At 44.5% G+C, this 17,304-nt stretch overlaps 1 protein-coding gene across 5 annotated transcripts in view; it reads right to left on the minus strand.

Annotated features, from left to right (window-relative positions):
- LOC100643499 overlaps nucleotides 1–17,304 on the minus strand; it is a 118,053-nt gene that overhangs the window by 14,095 nt on the left and 86,654 nt on the right. For all 5 annotated transcript variants that reach the window (XM_012314851.3, XM_012314852.3, XM_012314849.3 and 2 more), the window contains exons 17-19: nucleotides 12,971–13,152; nucleotides 6,349–6,512; nucleotides 3,483–3,684 (exon numbers count right to left, since the gene is read on the minus strand). In XM_012314851.3, the coding sequence (XP_012170241.1) occupies nucleotides 3,483–3,684; nucleotides 6,349–6,512; nucleotides 12,971–13,152 (548 nt within the window). The remainder of the gene's footprint in view (nucleotides 1–3,482; nucleotides 3,685–6,348; nucleotides 6,513–12,970; nucleotides 13,153–17,304) is intronic.

The following is a 17,304-nucleotide window of genomic DNA, read 5'->3' on the forward strand; positions in this document are numbered from 1 at the left end:
ATCCTAAAACTCGTCCTCGTACCGGTCTCCTACCACCGTTTTTCCTATTCGCTAATATTTTATTTAACGCCTATCAAAATTTATGGATTTTTCTCGCTCAGCCAACAGCTACTCCAGAATTTAATGCTACCTCCGCGTAGAAGCAACGTTTAGTCTGGTTTGCGGTTAAAAATGCGAAACAATAGGGTCTTGCCTGCGAAGGAAGATTAAATTTTTATATAAAATCAAATGGAAACGAATTGCAAAGCAAAAGTATATTCTTTACGTTTTGCAATTTCACTTTCTCGTGTCAATTTCTCATTTCATCAATTTCACAATCATCTTCTTTCAATTTCATATTCTTTGATTTCCCAGCGATTTCGCAAATAATTAATTGGAACGTAACTGAAAGTCAGAAAAATTCTACGTGTAAGAAAAGAAAGATTCTTGTACACGTGGATTCTTGAAAAATTATAAAAGCGACGAAAACCAAGGAAAATCTAAAAACAAGAAACAACTATAAAACGTACGATTAATTGTTGCACGGCATTTACCCTTCGAGATAAACACAAGTAGAATCGGTAGTCGCGGTGGAACTATTACCGTTCCATATCTCTAACAGCCCCCGTTGGTTTTATCGTTTCAATCGGAATTCCTTCTTCCATTATACGTTCTCTCGTCCCATCCTCGCGTCCACGACCAGCTTCTTCTTCTTCTTCTTCTTCTTCTAAGATTCGAAGAAGGTGGAACTCTTAACGCGAAGCACTTTGTCGAGCGGTGAAACGCGTTTGCCTGGCTCGGGCAAAGTATCGTATCGGAAAAAGGAGAAAAGAAAGATGTAACGTCGCATGCATGAAATTATCCCCACGAGTGTCGTAGATCGACGAAGCCGAGCGGATTGCTCCGTCTTGACGCGACTTTGAATATTCGCCCGGAAACGGAGTTCATTGGCGGAACAACGACTGCAAGAGTACCGTTAAAACGTTTGCTATAGAGAAACTTGGGGGTTGCTGCCTGGAACGAGGCTCTTTCTTGCTTTTCTTGGGGTAAAAATATCGCGTCGCGAGCCATACGTCTTCCGGACAGGCGAAATAAGCACGGGGACAATTGCAAGTTGAAAAGGTAACAGCTCGTTTCGCCTTGCTTTTTTCTCGCAGTGGCTGTTGTAGTATTCTTTTATTCTTTTTAAGAGGGTGGTTGCTGTCTTCTTTCTTTTTCTTCAAGATTTAGTAACGTAAAGATGGAAAAATGCCAATCGGACGCTTTGGAATTTATCGGATGATAAAGAATCGTCGTTCCAATTTGTTGAAAAGAAGGAAGAAAAATTGATGGAGATCTTAAAGCTTAGGGACAGAACCAAAATCTAATTGCGGCACAGTATCGAAAACGATATATTTGCCGTCTCATTTGCCATCGTAGTATATTCGAATATAGAAAATAAGTTCACAACGACTTGGTTAATAAACCTAAATTGTCGAAGAAGAAGTGGGATACGGTCTATAAATAGTGGTAGTTTCCGGAAGGTGGCACGAGAAGGGGAAAGATTAGAAGGGTACGTTTGACAGATGACACTTGTCGATATCGTGTTTCGGTTAAACGCCATCGCATCCCCCTATTTCCACCATATCCGTCTTACATTTGCATATAGAGTAAATCTCTTGGCAAGGTCTTGGCCTCGCGTTTGCCTCCACGCTTTTATGGACTTAAGGAGAAAAGTAGCTCGAGGTGAAGCAGGTGGCAGGTTTGTTATCACGGTTTCCGATTGGCCTGGCCCCGTGTTCCGCTTGTCAGAGAAACGTGCCGCCCGCCACGCGATATTTCCACGTCGACGTTCCTCATTTTTTTCCCTCGCCGCGACGCGATTAGAATAACTGGTTTCGCACGATTGCTCGACTTACTGTGCGGCGCCTAACGTTCGATTCTTGTTCTGTTTCCTCGTTTCTGCTGCTAATTACTCGGTCGAACGGAAATTGTAGAGATTCGAGTAATTGGAACTTGTAATCAAAAGATAATGTTTAGCCAATTAATCGTACCATTCTTTCACCATAAGATAAACGAAGAAAATAGAATTCACGATGGAAAAAGAATGTTGCGCAAACAAAAAAAAAAATTTGTAGCCTGAAACGGGTAGTTTTTCGATCCCTTTGAGAGAAGACCCTTCATCGTGAGATTTTACTTGGAGGAAAAACAGAGAGTTGAGGAAAAGGTTTCTTTTTTTTCGGAGCAGAAGACGAACCAATAAACATGATTCGCCTTATAATCTCGCCTTCCTTAGGAGAGCCATATCCCCAAAGTTCTTCCGCTCAGGCAATCTACGCGGGGAAATGGTTTTATGCACACAAGTGATACCCACGGGAACCGTTACCCCGTCCAACGACGTTGAATAATTGCTACCAGCTATCCAACCGATTGAAAATCAAGGATACCGTGGGAATATCGTCCAAACGATTTATCAATGATTTCGTTGTTTCCGCAATCGTCGATAAATGGTAATCGCAACGTCCATAGTCAAATATTAAAGAAAGAAAAAAGAATTGGAACGATACTTAAGGCAACTCTGCGTTCTTTTGGTCACTTTCGGCTCAATCGTGTTTCTCTGTTGCTAACAAATCATCCAAGTGTCTTAAATTTTTCAATTTCTTGAAGTCTAGGCAATTCTCGTCCATAAATTTTCTTCGGATGGAAGGAGAGGCAGAGAGAGGTCGAAAGAGTAATAGCCGTCATAAGCAGCGAAACAAAGAGGAAGAGACACGATAGAAATAGGAAAAGGATAAAGGACCGTGGCCGGACTGGCAGATGGCCATTATATCCAAGCGCGGATCGGTCGCTGCAAATCGGTCGACGCGCACTTAGTATCGTCCGCCTTTTCTTCTCTTCTTTAGCCGTTTCAATGCCTCTACGTACGTTTCACACGTACAGGCGTACACGTACGAACGGCAATAGAATCCGAACGATATTCGATCAGATCGCGGCTCCATGTATCGTACAATAAGACACGATTTTCCAGTCGAATGGAGGATAAGTTTCGTCGACACACGCGTTGCGGATGAACGCGCCTTATCGCGTTCTTTGCGTGTAACGTTTCCCAGTTTTTCTATCGTAGCAGCAAAATTTTCGTGAACGTCGTCTTTTAAAAATCTACCTTAGATTATTATTCGCGCGTAGGACATAGAGAAATGATATAAAACGCGTGGAACTTCTAATAAGAACGCGTTAGCGTAGGACGCTGCAGAGACCCAGATGTTCGCGAAATAAAAACGTTACGATATACGAGCATTGCCCGTTTTAGCGAAATCACTTCCGACACTCTTCACGCGGCACTGAAAAACTTTATTGTCCAACCATTTTCCACCATTACTAGCCTCGCTCGTTTCGCTAACCTTTACAACGCTCCATCGAACGATACGAATGGTATTTTAAAAATGGACATTCACTTTCTTGAGAACGTAAAACGATTCGCCGTATTCGTAAAAATCAAGGATACACGCGACACCTGATCTTACCTGACAATTCATGTCTTGCTTCTCGGACAGCAATCTGGCGACGTGACGAACAGACGAAGCAACCTCCGAAGTAGCTCCTGCTTGTAGGGCCACGTCCAAAACTGCCAGGGTATCCTTATCCCTTCGTAACACGCACTGAAGCTCCGCCAAACGTACGCTAAACTGTTGGACGGCTTGCAGGGCGCACAATTGTTGATTACCCCTGCAAAATACCGTTTAGAGAAGATTATCATCGATGGGCATATTGGAGTTAATAGATTTGATAAAGCAACCTAATTGGGCTCCAGACTCTGAATTCTTATATTGAGTTGGCAGCTAAGCGATTGCGGACTTTGTCAATACCACCTAATGACAAAATTCGCAATCGTTTAGTCACTAACCCAATACATCGGCGATTTCTAACGGGGACGAGCGTAACGGGAATCTGGCGAAATTCGAAGAGAGAAATTGTAAAAGAAACGGTGCGCCGATCGTTTGAAGTTTGCTTGAATATTTCTAAGATTCGTAGTCGAATTTGAAGGATTTATATAGCGAATATCGTATTGAATTTCGAGCTGCCGCGTTTCATTAGACATTTAAAGCTAGTACTATGCAGCTTAATGAACCATATCCGACGAAATTAACGGAGGCACTGGAGAAGGGAAGGAGCGGCAGAGGTGAGGCAAAAGTAAGGGGAGAGACATAGAGACAATTGGTTCGAATTAAGGTGATCAATGCGTGCTAATTTACCAAACTAATATTTTACGAAATATAACTAGCGAATATTAATAAACGCGTAAACAAATATTACACGGAAAAGTATCAACGAGGGAAGAAAAGGTTAATTTTTTCGTTCCAATCGCTTTCTAAGCATGAAAGAATTGTAGATATCTTCTAGTTCTCCTAGATCTACCGAACTAACTGAAAATCCGAATCTATTCCCGGACGTGTTCCTTTTCTGGATGCGATCGATCCGCGACGTTCGATAAACAGACGGCTGTTCCAGGTTCTCGGAATCGGTGAAAGCGAGCTACGAAATTGAATGGAAAAATCGCGAGTCGGGTCAACACAATAAAAAGTGGAACGAGGGCAAAGCCTCTTGGCAAACAGTAAGACGTCAAATTATTAGCGGATCTCCCCGATGGCGGTATCGGCAAATAGAAACACTTTAGGTCAATCCTAGCGCCCTAGGCTCGCACGAATGAAACCAGGAAGACTGGTTTTTCGTCTGCTTCCCGCATTGGCGTGTGATTGAAAAAATTTCTTCCACTTCTCGGAAGGATAGCCGCACTGAATAGAAACGAGACCGAAATTCGCAAGTATTCGATCAGCTTGCGATAACTTGGGATTTTAACTTGCGTTTGGCGAAATTACTTGACCTACCTATAGAGCAACACACTCAGCTCTACAGAATCTCAACAGGATATCGATTTTACTAGATTTTTAGCGCGTCGCGAAACGATTGCAATTGAAAGGACGCCTCAACATTTTTCTAACGTTTCGAATTTTATAATCTTGAACTTGTTTTAAACCGCATACGTATTTGCAAGGATCTCGGTGATTCTTTGCAGAATTTGTTGCATATTCAAAATGTTGAAAAATGACAACGGATACAACGTGAAAGATGGCACGGCTATGTTCGAAAAATGAAGCGTCGAGTAGCACTGGTCGATTTGTACGTTGCAGAGAGTGGCGTGCGCTCGTGCAAAGAATAGAAATTCCTGGGGAGCTTGCGAGGGATAGAATTGACCTCTGTAAAAGCCCAGTGGGTCACTGGTAAACCCTTTTGCATGGGTCAGACCCCTATCAGACGAGGGAATCAAGTGCTCATACGGCAATTAAAACGCGAGTTGAGCGGCCGCGACGTGCCTTTCGCTTGGAACACGTATCAATTTCAAGGTCCGTGATTTGCTTGACCTGCCCGAGAAACGCCCCTACGTTTACAGCCGTACCATCATTTTCGTCTAATCTAATATTTGCTTGTACAGGAATTTCACGATAGTTACGTGTACGATTCTGCGATAAATTTTAACAACGCGAAGAAGAAAAACGTTTAAACCACGGCAGAAAATTTGTAGCGAAAAGAGATAGTGCATATATCGTAATATATTTTACGAGATAAATAGGGAAGTTAAAATATTATTCCCACCAAGCTTCAACGCATTTTTAACTTGTATAGCTTTATATATCCGAAACGTTAAAAATCGCCGAGACAACTATAAAGTCGTTGGCGTTAAACCGCGTCTATTTCCTAAAATTGTTCGTAATGGTATATTACAGAAGACTTTAAACGGGTGGTTTAGGAACGGCGGTTTAGAAACGTCGAAGATTAAACTGACGATCCCAGCTAAAACTAGTAATCCTTTGACACGGGTCAAAATCCCAAAGATTCGAGCCCTCGTTGCCGGTACCTATGGTGTCTATGGTTCCCGCTGTGTTTGCTTTCGAGGCTTCATTGCCTCTCATAATATTTGCCCAACGTCACATGCCGGCCAGCGAACGGTCAGTCAATGATCCTAAACCAGCTATTCCACGCGCTTCGAAACTCGATAACCTCGTACCCTCTCCGAGGGAAAAGCAAGTCTCCTCAACAAGCAGGAAGACCTCGAGCAATTGTAAATGTCGTTAAACGCCTAATCGGCCGTTTCGTGCCACCACCTAGTTCGTCTTGTCGGAGGATTCTTCTTTTACGATATGAAAATGAATAGCAAAAACTATCCATCGAATTTTTCGGACTCTAACTTTCACGCTTTCCTGAAATTACTTTCCGATTATTCCTAATTTTTTCGCAATTGTTTCTCTAATTTTTGAAGCTCGTTCAATGGTTTTCCGACTAACGTTCGTGCGTAACTCTCGCTCGAATAAATAACTATTATCCGATACTCACTTTTGGAAGGTTTCATCCCAAACGCGATACAAATCGGCCACGCCATCCTTCAGCGCCGTGAAGATCAACGAGCTAGAATTACCAACATCGGTGATCAGTCTGTGAGTCTGGACGTTCAACGACAGCATCGCCGCCTTACGATCCCTCAACGCAGCCAGTTCAGCCTGCAACATTAAATATACATTTTTAGTGGTTGCCTTCTTCCACTAACTCGAACGAATTGCACCGTTTTTCGCGATTACGACGTAGGGGGTTGGCTTTGGGGTTGCGGCTGATGTATAAACTGGTCACAGTAGCAGACCAAAGAAAGCTAACTGTACATCTCGCAGCGAGAACAAAGGGTCCATTCCCATTCCCATAGAGAATCATTGCAAGTATTTCTGTTACGATACATGTGAGTATCGCTTTATGCGATATATTACATATATTCGTAATTTTATATTTACTTAAATATTTATATTTTTCTCTCATTCTCCCTTAAACTTTAAAAGGGATGTCAGCCAAATAAACTAAGTCCAGCATCATGTACGTAACTCGTCTCGAACTCTACTTCGCGAAGGTTATTCGTTCGATACCGAGGACGCGAGATCGGACATCAAGAGCGAAATAAGCAAAGATACGTTTATCAAGAAGAACATAACCGAACTATAAGGGTTGTAAGAGCGCAAGGTAGACACGATGGAGTAACCACGTCACGTTGTCACGTCTCCGTCGTCCTACTGCAGGAGGCGACCGACGAGGGCCGCATAAATAAACCCAGCTTTACGACGGCGACGCAGCCCGTAACAGAACGAAAACGAGAGCCCCTCCGCTTTCTCCGCTTCGTCCAACCACCCTCTCTCTCTCTCTCTCTCTCTCTCTCTCTCTCTCTCTCTTTGCCAACCCACCGCGTGTCATTTCTCTCGCGTGACGAGCAGCAGAGTTCGGCAGAGACGCTCGTAAAACCTGCTCTTCTTGCGGTCATCCAACGTCTCGCGTCTCCCTCTCCGCGTTTCCTTTCCACCTTCGTGTACCATCGAGTAATTTCTGTCCCCGAAACGACAGAGTTTACTACTGTTTCCTACTTGCATTCGTATCGTACGCCGATCTCTTTCAGAGTTCCCTGGAATCAGAGAGCTCCGACTCCTTCGCTTCTTTCGGGTTGCCTCGCGGAAATTGAAAGTTTGTCACTTGGACGAGGGAGGAGAGAGAAATTGATTCGCAAAGCTGGTTTTTAGAAATTGCTTCTGGGTAAAGCTATCGCCGCGATGGACGCTCGTTGCGGCGAATTATCGTTTTGATAAACTGAATGCGTCGAAGGAATCAAGTTTGAGCTCATTAAGTCCACTGTGACCATAGCCTAAGTTTCAGGCCTGGAAAAATGTTCGTTTCGCGGGAATAGAATAAAGTAGATAGGGACAGTATCGGTTAGACACAAATAAATACATAAGTATACGTAGAGACGCGCGGTTTGCGCGAGGATGTCTGGATCTACTTGCACTGCCGGCTACACGTACTACATCTACCGACCATTTACTATCAACCATTTGATTCTTTTATACCAAAAGTATATTTTCAGTAAAATACACAGCAGTTCGAGCGACAAATGGGGCGGTAGATAAGGACGTACGGCTGGAACTTTGGTTTCGTTCGAGATTCTCCATCGCCCTTCATCGATCAAAGGATCCCCTTGCTCAACTGCAACGCGTAAGGACCGTAGAACGACATGATGTCACCGATAGCCTTTGACGCGGAGATTAGCATCGTATCACGCGTTCGATTTGTTACGGTCAACGTCGTTTATTGTTGCTATTCGTTTCGTGCTTATAAACTTCCGACTTTATAGACTAATACATATTGCATGTACGGCACCTTTTATCTGCATTCTTTTAAAAAGGATGCAGAGGAACGAATCGATATTCTCGAGGGCTGCGCGGCTAATCGATGCAAATCCGTGCACGAGCAAACGTCGTCTACGTAGCAGCGATTCCAGGCACGCTATCGAAGAGGTCAGACGCGTGAAAAGCGGCGGTTCACGCTTGGCGTGCGTGAGTCCGTGCTGCCTTTCCGCAGAAACCCGCCAGACAGAGGAAAAGAGGCATAGGAAAAGAAAGGAGAAAGAAGAGGCGCGGTAGCGCGCTGTCCGACAGCGGTCGCGACGAAAAGTGGCTGGCATTGATATTCCGAGCACATCGCGAACGCAGAAGCAGCAGCTTCGCGGCCGTTCCCCTCCGCGCGGTAACCACCCACCGCATTCGCCTGTTTCCCTCTGGGGCCCAGGTCCAGCCTCCGACAACCCTCTCCGATCCCTCGTTACAAGCTTTCCCTCCAGCCAACGTCCCTTTCCACCGTCGCCAACACGCAGACACGCACATTCCGATCTAATTCAATTTCCAATCAACAGCCAATCAATTGATTCGAATTTGGTATACAGAGCGGCGGTCGGCTGGCTGCCGCTGCGGCCTCTGCATGCCTATGAGGCTACCAGATTTCTCCGTCTCGTTCTCGCTCCCCTGTCTTTCTCTTTCTCGCGTTCTTTGGCACGAGGTGTCGTCTCTGTTTAAAGCCACGCGTGCCCCGACCAACCGGGCAATTAGCTTTTTACCTGGCCTCGTAACGGCGCACTCTGACCGCGATACCGATGATCCAGCAGTAGCAACAAGAAAGAGGGGATTCGGAGGACTCTTGGTACTTCGGATCGAAGAGCACATTGACAAAGAGTTTTAGAGAATGCTATAATCGTGATAGCGAGAAATCACGTTTCGTGCGTATCGAGTTAATGAAATTCGTGCTGTTCGATGTTATTGTGTGCTTCGGTGATTATCGAGGATACAAGTTAATCCTCGTGACACTGCGAAGAGATCGGTTGTCCGGTTAAAAGCGAGAAATACGTAGATCATTGTACGTTATGTTTATAGAAAAATTGAATACACCTTCCGTCGCGATATGATATCTGGAATAGAATATCCCGTTCGATAACGAACGATTAAAGAGACGCGTAAATAGACAACTGGATAAAACTCGAATTTTCTACGGTCTCGAGATACGAGATGGGACTCGTCGAGCAACGCGATTGGTCGCAAGTAGCGACGTTAAACGTACGAAGCGACGTGCTTGAATGCTCGTCGACGAGCCCGGTTCCACCGGTGACCGCTGCTTTTTTCCCGCCGCCGCTACAGTATTTTAATTGCAGCGTGTCACGGGAGAAGGCGGGATTTTTAAAAAAAGGAGGCCGCCACCGGTCGACGCGACGCAAGAAAAAGCAGCGCGCGGCGTTCGAACGCGATCGAACCGAATAAAGGCACGGCAAAAGCCACTCGAAATAGCTCGTATCGGCTTTGCGGCTGGCTAACGAGCTTCCACGCCGTGAAAGCCTTTCGCGATTAACCTCGCGGTCCTCACGGACGCGTCGAATCTGTATACGTTGCTCGTTTACGATCTTAAGCTGCTTGAAAGTTCGTTACCCGTGCACGCGCGAGGAATTCCAACCGAAGATTGCGAACGATCGAACCAAGTCGTTGTCGAAGTTTTTAGTATGTCTGGGGCGTGGCTTTTATAGACACTTCATCGAATCGAATTGATTTTCTCGCGCGATGTGGTGGGACGACGATGGGTTAGGTCAAGGAAGTGCGAGCCTCTCGCAAGCCAAACCGATCAACTCCAATTTTTCTCGATTTCTCGGAATATATCTATCCCGATACAAAAGCTGCAACCGGCAAATCTGTAGCGACATTCCGAGTAACTGAAAATTTAGACCTCAAATGACGGATCCGCCAAAATCCTATGAAATTTCCTAAACCTGCGCCTGGAACGATTGCTCGATCGTTCGTTTCGTCGTAACTAGCCTACGACCGCACGGAATGCACACGACGCGCAAATGTAACGAAAAATATTCACGGTATGGAACACTCGTTCTAAACTTGAAACGAACGTCTCCTTATTTATCTCCACGAAGATACGATTTAATCGTGAAATTGCAAAGCAACAGGGAAGAAAAATAACGACTCTCGGCCGAGACACACTGAACTATCGTACCAAGAACTCCGTCTGTCCGCGTTAAAAATGCCAGACGATTTGTAAGAGTCGAGACTTTTCTCACGGGGTAGACGAGATCGTCCACAGGCGGATCACGCAGTTGAAAGTGCGAACGATCGCTAATGAGCGGAATATCGAGACACGAGACGCGAGCCGTCGTGGAATTACGCAATAACGTTAATCAGCGGTCCGGCGTGTCGCGCACGATCCGCAATAGCGTGGCACACAGGCTCGTTTCAAGCCTGTTTACGAATGCGTAATACACGAAGAACATTCCATTCGGATTCGCGCGCCACGCCGCCGCTGCACACTCGCTCATTCCATCGCGCTTTCCGTCGTACGTCGTGCATGCGAAATATTCTGCTCGACTCGGAGAGTTGTATCCGCGAACCAACGCGGCTAATCGATTCCTCGACTGGTTAACGTCGATTCGATTCCCGTCTCAACGAGAATCTGTCTGGCGAACGTGTCGATGCTTCCAACGCTTCCTTTCCCGCCCCTCCTTTTATTTTTCAGCTCGTGTATCGCGCGACGTTTCACGCTGAGAATGTTGCTTACACCGTATAAGTGCACGTTTACGCAAATTCATATTTTCACAAGAAATTTCTCGAAGAGACGAGAAAGCTGGCCTACGAGTTGCTATGGAAAACATTTCCAAACGAGAATCAACCAATATAAAACCTTTAAAACCTTCTCACGCCGTTTTAACTCCGCTCGAAATCCAGCCAAAAAAAAGTGCTCTCGCCCGCAAAACCAGTATGTAACGCGAAGCCCCGCTTTCCGCAGCGAGCTAATCCTCGAAGCGCGTGCTTCTCCAACCCCAGTGCACGGCTTACCTCAACGGCGCGTCAACCCTCTCTCGCTAGCCCTAAACCATCGACAGCCTTCGTCGCGTGCGAAACCTCGTGCACACGCTCGGCCCTGTCGTACATCGTCTGTCAGTTCGGTCTGCCACATTCTAGCACGTGAGACGAAGCAGGCACTGGAACTTGGACCCAGCGTTTCGTCGTAGCTCGTCGATCGAACCGCTGGATGAGGACCGGTTACGTGGAACGTGGCACGCGAAAACATGTAAAACAAGAAGCACGTGGGGAGGGGAGGGGAGGCGAGGTGAATGTCGGCGGCTAGACAGCCTCGCGCCTGCTGCATAATGCAGCACAGCGACGAGTTCACCCGGCAAATGTTGGACGCTAATACATCTTGATGATAGATAGGGAGCATGTGTTTGGTCTTCGCAATGAGGTTGGTAGGGATGTTAGGGATATTACGAGGAACAGGGGGACGAGGGGCGTGCAGCAGGCTACGAAGAGAGAGAGCAGGATGGTTTGCGATCGAGAAAGGGAGAGGAGAAAAAGGGTGAAAAGGAAAAGGACGGGAAAAAGCGTAAGACCGGGGGAGGATCGAAGAAAGTTGAGGCGAAAATGAGAAGAAGAGCCCCTGGTGTAGCGGAGAATCGTGGAAAGTAAGCGAGACGAAGAGAGAAACAGGAAGGAGGTGGAGACCAGGGTGTTCCAGAGGTTTCCAGAGAGGGGTTCACGGAGCGTAGAGGCAGGCTGGGGATGACTCTCGGGGGGTGGAACTCAGAGGGTTGGCCAGGTTCGTCGGCGTTCGCTCTGGCGAGTTGCGATGCCGGGCACGTCGCCGTCAGACGAGCGTACGTGCGACACGACTACGCTTTTACGCCACTCTCTGCCTCTATCCTTGCCTCCTGACTGGTCTCTCCCTCTCTTTATACTCCTCTTCCTCCGCGACCGCCATCCCCGGTTGTTCCGCGCTCCACCGTGCCCTACACCATCCCCCTTTTCCTCTTTTTCTTACTTCTATTTCGCCTACTTTCATCTCGAGCCCCTCCCCGTCCCGGCTCTCTCCAACTTCTCGAGGATGTTTTTAATAATGCCCGAGCTTGTTCCGCTCTGGCGAACGCTCGCGAATACTTTGCCAAATCGAATGTCGCGCGTTAAAACGAGGATCAACCAGATCCGACTTAACAGATTTAGAAGAACTTCGGTTTTCACGCGTGGCAATGTATTTGATAACCGATAAAAACGCTTGGTACTGTTTGAAAGATGGCATATTTAGTCAAACGTTGTCGAAAAATTGCTTTACGAACCGAACAATGTCTTCTGCTTGTATCTCTGATTAGTTTTTGATTATATCGATTACGGGATATTCTCATCGTCGGTGTGTAATTTTATTTCAACGATACAGCGGAAAAATCGTGATTTTCGATACTTAACTCAACTTAAGGGAAAGAATGATTTTGCGCCATCTATAGTCGGCGTTTATTCAGAGAAGATACTATATCAGTCGGTATACAATTCATCTGTAAGATACCGACGAAGAGATTCAATTACCGACCAAGGCAATCTTATCGACACTTGGTACATTTGTATTAGACACGAACCAGCAGGAACAGCGTCACCGAATCTCGCGATTTAAAAGCATAATTTATATCGAGATTTAAAAAAGAAAAACACTGTTATCACGCATCTCACAGCAAAAGTGATACCATGAAAAATATAGTTAGAAATACCTCGCGTATAATATCCCATAACGTTACTGCTAATATTATTATACGGTTGCAGAAATAGAAATGCTAAGTTCTTACCGTGATTCGATTAATTCGCTCGTCCAGTACGTGAGGTTGCTCCAGAGTGATCTCGTACGAGAAGAGTCTATCGTGTGCTGCTTTGAATTCCGTACGTAGAGCTATTAAGTCATGATGAAGCGTAGTGGCCATTTGCGTTTCCCCCGTTCTAGCTGTCAGGGACTCCCACTTTTCCAATACACCTGAAATATAAGAAATATTTGTAAAAATTACCATCGAAAAAATATTAAAAAATTAAAGTAAAAAAAAAAAAAAAAAGAAAAAGGAAAAGAATAGTCTCTATAAAAGAACCTATATTACAAGGGAAATGTAAAACAGACATAAGTTTGAAAAACCTAAGTAATACTGTAGAACGAAAAGTTATATTTTAGAATATCAAGTAAGGTTTTATTATACTTCTTTTTCCATAAGAGACAGAGAGTTCTCAACGGAAACAGCTTAGGTAATTATACACAATAACTTCCTTTTGCGTGACGATCCTAACGTTACGCTATTATGTACGTCACTCGTTCCCAGGCACCGTCAGCGTTATGTCAGAGAAGATAAGTCACATATTTAAGGTCAAGCAGCTTATATGCGCATGCATGAATAATATGCAGCAGCTCGCATGGCTTCGATGACCTGTTTCTTCGATACTTTCCTTCGATACTTTCTTCCTCGAGACAACGCTGCGCCCTTAAAAATACGTAGAAACGACTCCGATGGAGATGATTCAGCCGGCTGATATCGTTTTGAACGGTGCGGTCCGATTTAAGAACTTTCACTTTTACGAGCCCACGAACCTTCCACTTATATTTCAATAAATCTCTGTCTAGAAGCGAGAAGAGCGTCGCTCTATATTCACGATATTTCGAATTTGCAAGATGAAGTTTGAAAATTTCAAGTTCCAGCGTGCGGAATTGTAAGATTTCGAGATCTGCGACTGTAAGTTTCAAGTCGAAACTTTCGACTACGCTACTGTACGCCGTTGAAACGATACGAAATAGAGTTAGAGAAATGAAAAGAAAAAGAAGTTCTTGCGTTCGTTTTCTCCAATAAGAATGGATTGAAAAATTGTAAAAATGTCCCGGCATTTATGCTTTCCCCGACATGACGGTAATTAGGGCATTTTCCACTCTCTATAACATCCGGAATGTTTTCCAGTCTAACGCGTGCCATTCGAGCGATTTCGAATGAAATAACAGTTAAGACGGATAATTATCGAACTAATTGCATACTTTCTTCTGGATAATTGCGTAGGTACGAGTTTTGTATCGCCTCCGTATGACACCACAGCAAGCAAAAAAAAAAAGAATTCTTGGGTTGTACCATTTCGCCATTGTATCGCACTAATCACTTAGTTGCCAACCCAATATCTACAGTCAAGAGACTTCGCTTGTGCCGAGATCAAAGCCAGATCTAAGGAAACGTTATCGGATTAACATAGAGTAAATAAATTCGATCGATAAAATAATTTATGGAATTGATTTCCAAAATAGACCGACCGAGTTCCAAAGCCACGCGCCGCAATAAATTCACATCAACGTGTAACGTAAGGATACTCCACAAGAGGAATAAAAGAACGTTACGAATGAAAGTCAATGGAAAATAAAAGACGAGTGAAAAAGAAGCGTAAGACGCGGAAGATCGAGGCCGTGGAAATCGTAAGTTATTAACAACTTAACATCCAGATACGATTCCTTAATTAGCGACTTCTAATCAATTGTTGATGTCACTACGCACGACCTATCGCTCGGGTCATGCTCCATTACACCGTGATCCTTGCTTTCGTTCGATTAAATACGAGTACCTGTTGTCCGCGAAGTGTCTTCCTATAATACAAAAGTAATAAATTATTCGGTGAAAGCCGATCGAATTCCCCTTTCTGTTCAGCGTGGTAACCGTGACCGAGACACTCGAGTAATTACTGTCCCATAAAAAGAAGCAAGAATTGGAAGAAAGTGAATAGTAAAGGGGAAAGGAGCACGGTATTAGGAATTACCGTAGACAATTCGCACAACAGGTGTGATCAACGATGATCGATGGCTTAACGAGCGACCAAACGAATGTTTTACGGACCACGGCCACCGAAACAACATCCGACGAGAAACAAAGTGTTTCGTAGTAATGAGGATTTCTCGAAACGAAAAGAAACCGAGCAGACATTAGAAGAAACGGCAAAGACTGATCGATTGGTTGAAAGTTAACGATTTTCAAAAGATTAATTGCCTATTTCGCGAATCAAGTTACCAACGTATATAATTATTCTGCGTGCGAACATGCGAATAAAACGCGTTACAACGCGCTAATCAGACTGTGGACATACAAAATACCTACGGTGCTCGAACGAGAAGTTTCTCTCTATGACCTCGATACCGTTGATTTTTCTAGATACAATAATAACTGTTAGAAATAAAAATTTCAATGGTTATCCCGTGATGTAGCAATAGACTGCGATAGTACAGCGATAAACGAACGAAAGAAGATTTAAAATCTATAGATAAGATATCTAAACATACGTGTATGATTATGATAATGGACAAATAGCATATAATTTCGAAGTCACGCTACGCGTTACAGAAAGTTGGACATTTAAGAAAACACGAATGTACGTAAGTAGGATAAAAAAATTCAGCCAGAAGAAACCTAACAATTAGTCGGCAAAGATGCAAGAGCGGAGCGTCTAATTCGCATAATCATCAACAATCCATGACGATGCCAATAAAAATAGCTCGAAGGCCTTTAGGTTTTTCAATCTACATTCGCGGTATCGTACTACGATCCGCGTACAACACCACGGGTTCCTACCACGCCCGATAAAAACGTAATGCGATTTCTAGGCTACGAAGGAAAATCTTGAGCCGGCTTTTTCACGGTTTTCTCGGAAAAAACAACTTTCACTTTGTCACGGCTGGTTTACAAAAACAGCTACACGGTGGACTACAGTTATCAAGTGAAATCTCGAATTCCGAGCCGTCGTCAAAACGGGTCGAGAACTGCTATATAACCTTTGAAAACAAAGAGAAAAACTTTCCACTTATTCAGCGTTTTATGAAATCGTCGGAATTAGTCCGTGAATTTTACGCGACAAATAGAAAAATATGCTACCCTCGAACATAAAACACAGAATCTAAATTCAGAAAAGAAAATGACACTGTCGTTAAGGCGACTTTCGTATCCGCGATTCCTGGCTACGCGAGCCAAACCATCAATCATGTTCAGCCGGTAAATCAATCCATTGTATCGGACGACTAAACCGCTTAAAAATTCAGACGAAAACGTAATTATTATTTTCATATTGCACGATGTTCGCGGAACTATGACATCGATCTCCATTAAATTTCCCATTCCCACGAATACGCTATAAAAATGTTCGGATCTCGTTATAAAGAAATTTCGCGTGACCGGCAATCAGCAGGATCCGCGTATCCTGTCGCGGATATTATTATGGCAACAAGCTCGTTGACAAATGCTGAGAATGGCAGGAAGAGCGTGTCGGTGCGCGTGTGCGCGCTCGCGCGAGGAGCAACAGGGGCGAGACGCTCGGGAAAACATTGTCGATGGAAAGCAATGAATTTCACACTGACCTACAGGAAATGACGGCGAATGTGCGGAATAATTGTGGCCTGCGTGGTATCGTGTATTACACGTAATATACGTCCCGCGTTATCACGGTCGAACGATTACGTTCAGTAGAGCAGAAATCGGTGGACGAGCGTACGGTACGTCTTTCTTCCTGCGACCGTCTCCTCTCTTTTTTCTTTTCTTTTTTTTCGATCGCCTTCGGATCGCCTTTGACAAAGTGGAACGTCAAATTTCGAAGAATCATCGAGCAGAGTGCGATCTGCGTAATTTTCTGGCCGTTAGCTGAAATTAGCCTAAAGGAAGGATCACAGGATGGTGGAACGGATAGCCTTCGGCCAACGTTTCTGAAGGAAGCAATTAATCTTGAGAATCGAACGCTTGCCACATTAGCTCGACGTTATTATTATTTCAGAACCGTACGGTTGGTTGATAAGAGCGAACGAATTATCGTGGTAAATGTTGTGCCGCGGGTAAATCTGTCGGTGCAGATGTAAATCTAAATGAAAAGTTGGATTTCTTAACTACATGAATATGTAGCGACAGGTGAAACGCGACGAGTCACGTTTTCTGTTCTTTGCGCAGCTATTTTAACATTCGTAACGCTCTCCACTAGTTCCGTATTATTAAGACCATGTTTTTATGGAGTTTTAGAATCAAACGCTTTTTTCACCCCCCTTGGAAATAGCAAAGCGAGATACGTTAATTATTTCCGTCGGATTTTTCTTACGAGGCTTCGTGGATCGATCACTCTTTTCCGGTTAACCTTTTTC

This window comes from Bombus terrestris, chromosome 12 (assembly GCF_910591885.1).
Source record: "Bombus terrestris chromosome 12, iyBomTerr1.2, whole genome shotgun sequence".
Classification (NCBI taxonomy): Eukaryota; Metazoa; Arthropoda; class Insecta; order Hymenoptera; family Apidae; genus Bombus; species Bombus terrestris.